Source organism: Polyodon spathula, chromosome 24, assembly GCF_017654505.1.
Source record: "Polyodon spathula isolate WHYD16114869_AA chromosome 24, ASM1765450v1, whole genome shotgun sequence".
Taxonomy (NCBI): Eukaryota; Metazoa; Chordata; class Actinopteri; order Acipenseriformes; family Polyodontidae; genus Polyodon; species Polyodon spathula.
Genome location: NC_054557.1, coordinates 16852005 through 16864843, shown reverse-complemented (window position 1 = coordinate 16864843; position 12839 = coordinate 16852005). Strand labels below are relative to the sequence as shown.

Genomic DNA, 12839 nt, shown 5'->3' with positions numbered 1-12839 from the left:
TGTAAGCTGTTTAATCCAAAACATCATTAGCGTGATATTTTCACAAAATAACACCCCACCGAATAAAGTAACCTAACGAGAAATAAACCACTCAGACATCTGATGCCAGGGCTTGTGAGTAGTTGATTCTTATTCCTTTTAGAAATGGAAATGGTTTTTTTTTTTTTTTTTTTAGCAACTGACAAAATCTAGCCATAGACTTTTTAATAATAATCTAACCCATAGAGTTTATTATTATACAGTAATACAAACAGTAATATTAGGGTTAGTAATAATACAATGTAATGTAAAACATCTCTCAATTATTATTTTGACCAATTACTATAATAATAATAATAATAATAATAATAGTAGTAATAATAGTACTACTACTACTACTAATAATAACTATAAGCTTAAAGTATATTGACTAAATGAAAGCTAGTGTTACAAACCTAATTCTTTACCAGTAAGTCTACCAACAAAGCTCTTGCCTTTCCAAACTTACCAGGTACATTTCAAATATCTTTCAGGGTGAAGAGAATGCCTGATAAACAACATGTCTTTGATCTCAAAGTTATTTCACATATGGGGGGGTGTAAAAGGATGCAGGTGGTTAATCTTGTCATTTTGTGCATTTCATTAGGCGGCATGCTGGGTAGCGCAGACCTCATATTGACAAACAGCACAGGATCGAGCCCACTGGATAATTCTTGGAGGAAGCTTTCTAGTTCTGTGCAATAACTCTCCAATGCTGTTGCTGGATTCACGTGACTATCATTTAGGAATGGGTGTTTTACAATTACTTGTATTCATCTACTGGTAGTGAATGTACTCAAGAAAAAATAACGAAACAAAATAGAATCTGACATACAGTATTCCTCGCTTAATTTCTTGCGTTTGCATGTATATTATTGGGCCTGAAAATGTTTCCCATTCCATGACTAGGAGTAATGAAATAGGAGTCCTGCAAATGCAATGATAAAAAAAAAAAAACACTGAGCTGATGACAGATTAGCATTAAGGTTTGCATGAGTTTATAGTTTTTCATAATTCTGCAAAATGTTTAATAGGGAACTACAGAGCGACTGAGAATTATTGGCTTTTGATTCGTTCCCGGTGCTGCTGAGTTCACATCACCAAAAGCACCAAGGAGACGCCCAAGGTTGTGCCACTGACTGTTCCTTTTTGACAGTAACAAATGCCACGGCTCTCCGTGTTCTTCCACAGGTCATTGCTGCGCTCGGCCGGCGCTGGGGACCCAACTGGTCAGCTTAAGGCTGCACATGACACAAGCATGAGACTAGGCTGCCTATATTACAATTATCTTAGCAATCTGCCCTTTTTATCTGGCGCTGTGGACCAGTGGACAAGGAAGAGGAATGGGTTGGTAGGAGGCCCAGGGTTGTGTTGGCAAGTTACTCCCCAAGGATTGTGAGTGATGCATTTTCACTGATGCTTCAGTTGCAGTAACTAAAACGGCAGGACATGCTTTACCGCGTAAACATGTTCACAAGTTCTCTTTTCCCCCATTATAGGCTATAACATAGAATAGTGGCATCCCATACAGTTGTGCTGGGTGCTGTAGTTTGTATATAAAGCAAGACTGCTGAGACAGCGTGGATTGTCCTACTCCAGAACATGTGACGAAAGAAGGGAAAGAGTTAAGAGTGAACTTTTAAAACTCGAGATTTAAAGGATAAAATAAACTCAAACAGCCCTGTATTGTTTAATGAATGGCTGCTTTTCCTTTAAGATGGAATCCCCCCTCCTCCCTCCACAGCCCCCCAGGCATTCCCTGCCCTCAATTGACAGGTGTATCTGTTCATGTGGTACCACAGCAGCCCTTATATGGGCCGGGTGAGTCTGCAACATGCCTATCCCAGCAGAACTCTGAAACTACTTGGACAATGATGTGCCTCTAAGTCCTGTGCACACAATACCCCAGCCAGCCTGTCCTTGTGTCAATGAAGCGGGATGGCAGGTGTGATTAACCCTGTCCTTGCCAGGGACCCTCCGCTTCACTAAGACTAGGACTGTGTGAGTCAGGCTGAGACTAGCTGGCCTGACGGGTTCTTACCAGCACGAATCAAGTTCTGCCATGCCAATGAAAAGCTGGTGCTATTAAAATATCACCACATTGAAGGCTGTTAAGAATGAATCTGAAGACTCTCTTCCACTACTGCTTGAAGTTCTTCTCTAACATCATGCAATTTCATGACTTGAAAGAAATGTCTGTCATTGTTCTGTTTGTGAAATACAAACTGCAGTTTACCTGCTGTTCATATACAAAGCACATCTTCTATTTTTTGATCTGTATAAGTGTTAACATGTTTATTTTCAGTGTAACCTGCCTTTAGTGTAAATTGACATGGAAGTGGCTTTCACCCATAGTGGTAGGGATAAGTCATACTATAAAGCGACATTTTATTCACTAGCTCAGATAATTAGAACAAAACTTGCTGGAATATAAAATAAGTCTACATATCAGCAGCATGTACCCCCTGTCCCTCAAAGGCATGTTTACCTGTTCACTGGTTATTAAAGATCAGTCTTAGCACACTCTACCTAGTACATTATTGACAGATCCATTCATGTAATGATTTTACCAGAAATGGCATTTTTAGGTTAAATTACAGTCTATAGTTTGTCCAGGAAGGCTGCATTAATGTCACACAACAGTTCCTAAAACCCATTCAAAATTCATACAGAACTACAGTGCCAGGCGTATTCATATTTTAAAATCACGTTTAGCATGGAGGGCTGAGATGTTGCCATGAAGGAGTGGCTGTGTGGAGAGCTGTAGGGGTTTTCATGCCTTCTTCGTTCTTGCTTGTGGTGCAGATTATTTTATAGTCCTCTCGCTTGTAGTGTTTTCAACATAGATAAATAAACAAAAATAAATAAATAATGAAATGGCTATTCTGTTGTGTGGGTGTGCATTGTTCAAAAATAGATAAGTAACAGAGGGGACATGTTTTTTTGGTAAGTGCACAGTAACAGTGTTATTATGTATCATTAAAAGTGTGCTGGTTTTGTTTCTTTATGGTATTGGCAGAGGTCTTTGAACCATTTTAATCTTAAACTCTTATGCAGACCCCTTTCCACAACCCTCCATTTATTGTACTCATGCTTTGAAGCACTGGGAATCTGGTTTAGGAGCTGGTTTAGAAACGGGCTGCTTCCCTGAATCAGATCTGTAAACAGAGGTCAGACAGGAAAGGGGTAGGATTTGCTGCTCGGCTCAAGGAGTGTTGTCATTGCAGAGGCTTGTTGTCTGAGTGCAGTGATGCTGAGGAGTAATGTCTATTGGGGATAGGGATTTAGATGGGGATGAGGATTGGGGGTGGGGATTGAGGTGAGGATTGGGGATGGGGATTGGGGTGAGGATTGGGGATCAGGATTGAGGATGGCAACGTGAGCTAGCTGCATCATAACTGCTCTGCCCTTTTTAATGAGATTTCTTATTAGAAGCTGATCATTTTCTTCATATCATTCTGCACTATAATGTGTGCATGGCCACACAGCTTGAAACACAGTCACACGTTCCAGATCCTTATTCAGTAGTTTGACGTCCCAAATACAGTCTCACTAAAGCAAGCCCTGTAGGTGGCAGCTGCTGACGTTCTGCTGTAGGAAACAATCCGCAGTGTGCTGCCAGATGATCTGGAGTATATTGCGGCACAAAAACTAAAGTACAGTACTGTGTATTAAATATTTATCATTCAAGGAAAACAAGAAGTATGATTTTCATGTTGAATGTTTGTAGATACACACTTTTTATTCGTCTTGCTAAAAATAAAGAATACATAACAATAATAATATATATATATATATATATATATATATATATATATATATATATATATATATATATATATATATATATATATATATAATCTCTTGCTTCATACATTTGTTTGACAGAGCTATATTTTATTCACTATGCTGTCTTTTAAAAATGTATGATTTGAAATGCTCCACGATGTACCCTGCTGCCTGTCTCTTCATGTCAGGCTGACCCTTTTGTAATGAATGAAACAAAAAGCACAGCAATGTCACGTTTTACATTTTTTTTTTTTTAAATATCCATTGTTTTTTAAATGAATTGCAAAGAGCAGATTCATTTTTCATTATTGACTTGTGCCGTAAGAAAATTCTGCAAGTCTTAACTCTACAGTATGTCAGCAAGCATTTGATGTGATGTCATGTGGGGGGGTCTAAACTATTGGCTTTTCTTCGTGTTCCCATCCGATGAAGGCTTTGCTGCCTGTGACACCAGGATGGAACCGCTGACTCCTGTCCTTGCAGAACCTGTGCACCTTGGTATGTGTGCTGTCCAGTCTTGGACAGTGTGAAGGCTTGAGGCAGGGGGAGGGTTGACAGTCTTCATCAGGGTGCTTGCTCTCTCTGCAGGCCCAGGGCTGCAGTGTGCTCCAGTACCAGCTTGTTCACTCAGCAGTGCGGCTGCACTCTCTGAGGTTCCTTTGCCAGGTTTCACTTTGGATGACTGCCATGCAATGACATCATGCTCCTCCGATCATTATCAGCCTGCAGTAACGTCAAGCTCTTAGCACCCTTACCTTCCTTATTTTTGCAATTTTTTATTTTTTTTACTTTTGGCTCTGCTTGGGGCAGATGGGTTGTTTTATTCTTAACTCAAAACATAAGAATTCTAGTGTAACTATACACCCTAGTTATGTTATTTGAACTTGGATTCATGGTGTTATGGGATTTGGGAGGTCATGTTTGCCTGTTTAAACGGTTTGTTTTTTGAACAAGGCAAGCCTTTCATGTCTTGAGTAATTTGAATAGTTCTTTTTTTTTAAATCTGTGTTTATTTAATGCACTCCTCAGTGGTTACTAGTCCCTACTTGCCTCACCACAAGTTATCCCTTTACTTGATGCACTCTCCAATGAATTCAGTCTTCACTGTGGGTGTGAGTGCATGTTTGGGAAACTTGTATTTTTACTGTATGCAAAGGGTTAACAGTTTGTCCTTTTTCCTTTTGATCCTCCCTGAGCGCTGACTAAGCTGCTTCCTTGCACTCTGTAACTGATAGTTCCTAAAAGCCAGATAATGATTTCATCGAAGACAGGAAGTGAAGCTGTAACTTTAATAGAGGGCAGCAGCAGAGATTAATACCAGCGTTAGCAATTGCGTATTATCATATTAATGCACTGCAACATTGCAGCAATGTGCTTCAAGGTAACAAGCTTCAATTATTTGTAGCACCTTTTTTTAGACACTGCAGTTCCAGTAAGGATGTCTCTCTGTCAGAGTAGCAGCAGGGTGCAGCTGTGCGGCACGGTACTGCCCCGGTAGCTGAGTCTGTTTGGCGTCTGGTTTGTCACAATTCGTAAATGTTCCTTCATTGGTAAGACTGTGACAGGCTAGATTACGGGGAACTGTCTGATGCTGTCAGTAAGAACACGGTGGATAGGTCTGAAATCAAGCTGGGTGCACGAAGTAGGTGGTATTTATCCAATCCAGCACACAAATCAAGGGAGAGCCAGTGTGCCTGTGCAGAGATATGCCATGTGCCACTGTGATTCACTGCTGTGTATAAAAGGTGCGTGCTATTGTACAGTGCACTAATTATATAAACATTCCTCTGAGTCAGTTATGGGATGTGTCTGAGACTTCATTGTTCAGAGTGAAAAGCAATGGCAGGTAAGACTGAAGCACGAGGAGGTCAGGGGCTTGACTGTGGGTCACGCAGTCATGCATCTGCTGATCTCGCCCAGCTGAGCAGACTGCCTCCCTTTGACAGAACTGTGATTCAGTAACAGAGCTTCTCTGTTTTGTCTCTTTTACATGTTGAGTTGGGCACAGGCGTTGCGTTTCTGTGGGTTTAAAGCTGACAGACCGTGTTGTTTTTTTTTTCTGTTCTCCCTAAGTGAAAGATTAGGTTTTGCTTTGCTGTGATGTAAAAGGAACAAATAGTACAGTGATGGTGTTTTCTTAAGCCCTTCCTGCGTTCCTACACTGGCCTGGATGTAAAGGAATGATCTGTGCTATGCTTTAACTGTTGTAACAGATCACTGGGTATCTTCAGTCAGTAGAGTGTCTTTCCAAAGGTGCTGCAACTTTACAGAATGGAATGCATTCATTGTACATGAACAGCTTATATGGATTTTGAATCTGTCAGGCTAGCAATACTGTTTGACTGATATTAAAAAGTCTGCTAAAACAGGGAGAGGTGTGCAGATTGTGTTCTCCCCTGGTTTGCCAGGAGATATGTAACCTTAATAGTGCAGGACATGAAATTGTGATTGCAGCCCAGAGAGAGAGATGACTTGTAACCCGCTGTTTGGGAAACTGGAATGTTCTCTCTACCCCTTGGCAGCCAAAACATCTTCTTCTGTCCGACTCCAAAGGCTGCAGGAAATGACTGCATTGGGAGGGGATGAAAAAACCCTTCAGATTTAACTCTGTATGACTGTAGAGGACAGACTGTGTATAGGCTTGAGAAAACAGCACACCTGCACAGCTTCTATGTGCAGACCACATTTAAAGGACATTTAAAGGAATGCTGGCTTATTAGACTTGAAGAAGCCTTTGAAGACCAAGGACCTTTCATCAGTTCATCTGTTTTTGTCTTGATAAATATGGGTAGAGAAGGAGGAGGAGAGTGTGGGGTGGAGGGGTTGTTTTCTCATTATTTTAAGATTTGTAGCATATGTTTTAGTTATTACTATTAAGAACATGCCTATTGTTTTTTAGGTAAGTGGGCAAACTCAATGAAAAGGCACTTCCTGTTTGTTTCATCTGTGTTAAAACATGTTTAAGAGCCTGCTTCTCTGGTTTTACATTCCCTTCTGCTCAGCTGCTGGATTTCAAGCAGCAACAGCAAGGGAAACGGAAGGAGTCCATTCATAATCAATGCAGCGTACAGCCAGCGCAGCCTGGAGGAACTTCAAACAATACCAGCAAACAGATGGCGACACAACACCTTTGTATCTAAGTAACTATGGGGGTGATGGAGTGCTGTCTGGCACTTCACCAGGCATTCACAGAGCCCTATTAACACTTGTAATAAATACAGAGGATATGGCATCAGGACTGTGGTGACGAGGCAGCTTCCCTCCGAGAGCATTCGCTGCAGCTGCGTGAAGAACAATACTATCCGCTTAGGGTTAAACCCAAAGAAAAACAAATGACCTTTCAATAGAATTGCATTTAATACATATAGATTTGAAACAATCCTTCATTCAATTTCAGTTGAAGTATGCCATTGTCTGATTTTAGAACTGTTAGCACCTGTTGTGCTGGTGGTTTTAGAGGTTAACACTGCTGTGTATTTTACTGTCAGATGCACTGCACACTTAGAGACACTTACACATAGCCTTATGAAATGTTTACCAGAGTAAAAGTGCAACATTACAGTGGTAAACTTTCATAAGGATCCACATGTACATGCTGTACACAAGCAGGCATGTGTGTGCATACCTGCAGACAGGATACCTGGTGTCTCTGAAACGTGCCGTTTGCTCCCTCCACACTAGTCTACATTAACCTGAGATAGGCTCCTGACTGTATCCCTGAAGAAATTTCAAATGGCCCCTTTGAAAAGTAAGTTCAGTATTGCACAGGCCAAATGTGATCTGAAACTGAAACACTAAAGACAAAAACCCCATTGAGTACCGAGGGATAAAGTACCAGTAGCATCTGCCTCATTAGCAAGGCTCCAGACTGTGGATGCAGGTTAGTTGCTAAGTGTGCTTCTCGATTCTGTTTCCGCAGGTAACGGCTATGTGAACTCGCGTGGCTCTCCCGGCCTCATGGGCAGCCCGAGCGGGAACGGGCTTGGCAAGGTCATGCCCGCGAAGTCTCCGCCCCCTCCCGGGGGGAACCTGGGCATGGGCAGCCGCAAGCCGGACCTGCATGTGGTCATTCCTCCATCCAGCAAGGGCATGATGCCCCCACTGGTGAGTGTGGGAGCAGCAGCCTCCATGCCGGCCCCTCACACTGGCTTGATAACACTTTAAAGCTGAAGCCGTACCTGCTGTTTTAGAACTATTGCTGCTAGTTGCTGCGTTGCCTTGCAGGGTTTCTTACTGGAGCAGCTGGGGTCACTTCGACCCTCTAGATTGAAATGTGCTGCCGCTATGCATGTGAAGTGTCACCAATAACAATATTTTGGGGGCCCAGGTACTTTACCAGTCAATTATTACAATTTAAATATGAGGGTTTGTCTAATTGTTGCAATTAAAGTGGCAGGATAGCAGACCGCATTTAACGCTCCAGGCTGCTTAGGATCATCATGTTCTCCCTCTTCTCCCGGGTGCTGCTGGTTCATTTGGTAGCACGCTTGCCTCTGGCATGGAAAGTCGGAAAGTCACTGAAGCTAACAAAATAGTTCCAGAACATTTCTCTGCCATGCACATCTGTTCATTTTATAGGTCTCAAATGTGCAGAGTTGAAAGAAACAAATGTTACAGCAAACATGTAAGTCTTCATTTTAAAAGATGATATGTGGTACTACGTTGGGGTAAAGAAATCTGTTTGGAAGCCATGCTTTTAGACTGCCTAGTACTTCCTGGGTCACCTGCAGAGTGAAATTGTCCCCCCCCCCCCCTTCACTGGCCTCCTTCCTGTCAATAGCCAGTCAGCTGCTTCCCCTATACTTGCATGCTTTCAGCCAGTGACATGCTGTGACCCAGGGAGTACAAGTGCAGATAGCCCAAGAATAAGGCATGAAAACTGAGCTGCCTTTAAGCTAAAGCAGCAGCAGATGTCATGTAATAAATTCAAATACATGTGTGCTATAGCATGTGCCGCTTTAAAAACTGCACATTTGATAGATTATTGGGATTGTTTTTTTTAATCTGCATCGTTTGGGTATGAATATGGCAGATGCACTTTCCCTCTGCTGTTTAACAAAGACTAATGCAGCATACATAATACATAATGCCATAATAAAACAATAGACAGAATTGACAGAATTGGATTATGTATGAATATAAAGCATGAAACCTGTCATTGGAAATAGACTCAATGTTCAGATTCAAGTGTATCACAGCTTACTGTACACGGTGATACTGTACATGCAGGCTTGCTGTATGTGGCACCTCATTAAGCCTGAAAGAGGAAAACACATTTAATACAAGGGCCTCTTGTCAGAACTGAAGCAAGAACAGCCTGACACTTAAGATGGATTGTGCTCGTAATCATTGTGGATGGAGCGGAAGAGTCTTAAACTAAAATAATGAAGTGGATTACAGTGTCCTTCGTGATTGCCAGCCTTCACCAAGCAAGCAACAACATTAAAACACAGCCGTGCTGATGCAAATAAAAACGTAGCTTTCAGTGTGCAGTTGGTGTCGCAGTTAGACGGGGTGATTGTTGCCACTGTCAGTGTGCAGTTGGTGTCGCAGTTAGACGGGGTGATTGTTGCCACTGTCAGTGTGCAGTTGGTGTCGCAGTTAGACGGGGTGATTGTTGCCACTGTCAGTGTGCAGTTGGTGTCGCAGTTAGACGGGGTGATTGTTGCCACTGTCAGTGTGCAGTTGGTGTCGCAGTTAGACAGGGTGATTGTTGCCACTGTCAGTGTGCAGTTGGTGTCGCAGTTAGACGGGGTGATTGTTGTCACTGTCAGTGTGCAGTTGGTGTCGCAGTTAGACGGGGTGATTGTTGCCACTGTCAGTGTGCAGTTGGTGTCGCAGTTAGATGGGGTGATTATTGGTGATTTATTTTTAGCTGCACGCACAGTACATAGTTATTTCTGCTCCAGCTGTTTTAAGCTTTTTATGGAACTGCTGCTGGTGCAGCCTTAAAATATTGTTATTAAAAGGGAAAGGAAATGTGTGGTGGTCCAGCGCTGTCTAAGTGAGAGCATGTTGACAGCCTTTCATTAGGTCATGATGGGATTAAATTAATCATGTCTATCTCTGGCAGAATCGGATGACTGGTTATTAGGAACCTGAAATGTTAGCTAGATAATATCTTGTCACCCTTGTCATGTCTGCTTCACCTTACTCCCTCTGAGTGTGGGTATTAAGAACAGTCCCAGACTGTCCCCAGCCTTATAAGAGGGTGACAGCTCCATACCAAGATGCTGCCCGCAGATCCCTTATCTCCCCTGCAATATTGCAGCGTAACCTGCTGGTGCTGGGTGCACCGGGCACACAGCTGTGAGTCGATCTGTTGTGTTTTCAGCCAGTATCCGAGGGAGTCCAATGAAAAGCCAGCCTAGTTTGAAATCTTTAACGTCAGCAGAATAAAACCCATGTGAGATGCTCAATTAAAGTAAGGGGTGGTATTGGTAATTGAGTGGCAGGGTATTGAATCAGTCCAGCTATTGGCATGAGTTTACATGCAATGGATCTTTGCTTCTCTCTCCTGTCCCCCCCATGGTACAGGGGCACTGATACAGTATCACCCCTTGTCTTTGTATCAGGGGCACTGGTTGAACAAGCTCTGGTCCTTCCAGTGCTTTATTACTCAGCGCCAATGACGTTCGAGGCGCACTGCCTCCTTAGCCCAGGGCAGCCAAGTTTGCTGTCTTGTTTTTCTGGGGAGGCAGGGAGGAGGTTCCCTGACCTTTGTAACTCTGCTGTTTTCTTCTCTTGTTTTCTGCGGAGAGCAGTCGGAGGAGGAGGAAATGGATTTGGTGAGTCTGGAAAGCGCTTGGAGAGAGAGAGAGAATGTGAGACACAAGTACTGTAACAAAGGCACTGTTCCCTCTATTAAATACATAGTTATAGATAGCAGAAGATACATTATACATAGCCAGGAGTGGACCAAGCAGACTGCCTGTTTTTTATTTGATTGTGTGTGTGTGTGTGTGTGTGTGTGTTTGTGTATATGTATGTGTGTATATGTGTACGTATACACACACACACACACACATATATGTGTATGTATGTAGTGAAGGTGGAGTCTCTACACTAATACAAAAGTTAAAAAGAATGATTCAATACTTTACTCCTGCTCATTTAATATTTAAAAAATCTGTATTTAAAAACATGGTTGTAAGACAGACAAACAGACACTGCATTTTGACACAAAAGTTTCTTTATCAGAGTCACGTTTTTAAAACTGAATGCTTGGCTCAAAGACTTTAACTTTTTTGTATTACAGTAGAGACTGTACCTTCATGTCGTACAATTACCTCACACTGGTCAGCAGCTCTTCAATATTAACCGTTGCCATGCACAAATGGCTCTCTTGTTAGAGATACAATATAATTTTTTGCATTCTAGTTCCACTTAGTTTGAAACCTGAACTCAGCATGCCCCTCGCTAGGTGCAGAAAAGCATGTGGCTGAATTTGGAACAGGATCTGAGGGAGGGAACCTGCCGCTAGTGGGGAAGGACAGTAATAAAAAACAACAAAAAACCCATAGTGAATTATTTTTATTTGTATCTCTTTGACAACCTCTATTATGTGTGTATGTATATATGTGTGTGTTATGTTAAATAGAGGTGAACAGTGACCTACAATGCCTAAATTATAATGCCTTGAACCAGAGTAACTAGCCGGCATGTACTAAAGGAAACGGTAACAACAGGTACAGTTTTGATTGGCTCCAGTCTGTCTCCTTGTATTCGCACGGTGTTCAGCAGCACAGGGTTAGAATAACAGAGGAGATGCATGCCAGAGCTACACAGCAGCCTTCACTCTCATTCCACTGGGCTCTTTAAATCGTGTTGTGGCTCTATTGGATAGGAGTGTCACCCGTTCCAGGTTATACTGGGAGCTCCATCAGCCCATTCCAGGTTATACTGGGAGCTCCATCAGCCCATTCCAGGTTATACTGGGAGCTCCATCAGCCCGTTCCAGGTTATACTGGGAGCTCCATCAGCCCGTTCCAGGTTATACTGGGAGCTCCATCAGCCCGTTCCAGGTTATACTGGGAGCTCCATCAGCCCGTTCCAGGTTATACTGGGAGCTCCATCAGCCCGTTCCAGGTTATACTGGGAGCTCCATCAGCCCATTCCAGGTTATACTGGGAGCTCCATCAGCCCATTACAGGAATGGATCAAACTGCTATACAAGGGGGTCTTATGTCCATCCCTGCACAGCCCTCTCATACAAATGTTACATGTAAACCGCTGCACTTTTTGTGTTGGTAAGCTGTCTCTGCAATACTGGGGAGAAACATGATCATATGTGAAGTTCCTCAAAAAATACCATGAAAAGCTCAATTTATCCTGTTACTTTAATATATATATATATTTTTAAAGTGAATGAGATGACTTCATATAGGGTGATGTCATCCTCCCTGGACTGAATGAGTTCATCTGGCCTGAGAGCGAGAAGTGTGTGTGTATGTGTGTGTGTCTGTCTCTATGTGTATGTGTGTGTCTCTGTGTGTGTGTCTCTGCATGCATGTGTATGGGGAGGGGGAGCTCCCTGTTTTAGAGGGCTGTGTTTCATGATAATGTACATTAGCTGTTTATTGATCCAAGGATGGCAATGCCAGCTCTTACAGTAATGTAAACCATCAGCACGTAGAGCTTGGATTTTTTTCTGTATCATTTTAATGGGTTTATGCAGACAGACAGACAGACACACATGCACACAAAATGGGCTATTCTACAACAGCAGGAATCAACAAGGAAATACAGTGGGAGACCGCACTGCAATTTACCTGTCAGGCAGTCTAAGCAACTGAGATTCCATAAGCACTGCACTAGTGTTGCTGCTGGTCCTGTTACTCTGGTTCAATGCTGTGTTGCATGGGTGTACGATGACAGTGTGTGTCTGCATGCTGGGCTGGTTTGCGCTGTGGGTTTGACTGTCTTACAGTAGATGTTGTATTAGTGCAGCCTGGTTCATAGTGTGCAGTAAAGGGCATCAAAGAACAGCTTAGAAGAGCTTTATAGAATTCCAATTCCAGCAATGTCTGAAT

At 42.6% G+C, this 12839-nt stretch overlaps 1 protein-coding gene across 12 annotated transcripts in view; it reads left to right on the top strand.

Annotated features, from left to right (window-relative positions):
* Positions 1–12839, top strand: part of LOC121299151 (myocyte-specific enhancer factor 2A-like) — a 100427-nt gene that overhangs the window by 82858 nt on the left and 4730 nt on the right. For 6 of the 12 annotated variants that reach the window (XM_041226724.1, XM_041226725.1, XM_041226731.1 and 3 more), the window contains 2 exons: positions 7727–7911; positions 10572–10631. In XM_041226724.1, coding sequence (XP_041082658.1) covers positions 7727–7911; positions 10572–10631 — 245 coding nt within the window. The remainder of the gene's footprint in view (positions 1–7726; positions 7912–10571; positions 10632–12839) is intronic. The other 6 variants (XM_041226733.1, XM_041226727.1, XM_041226732.1 and 3 more) reach the window with 2 other exon arrangements.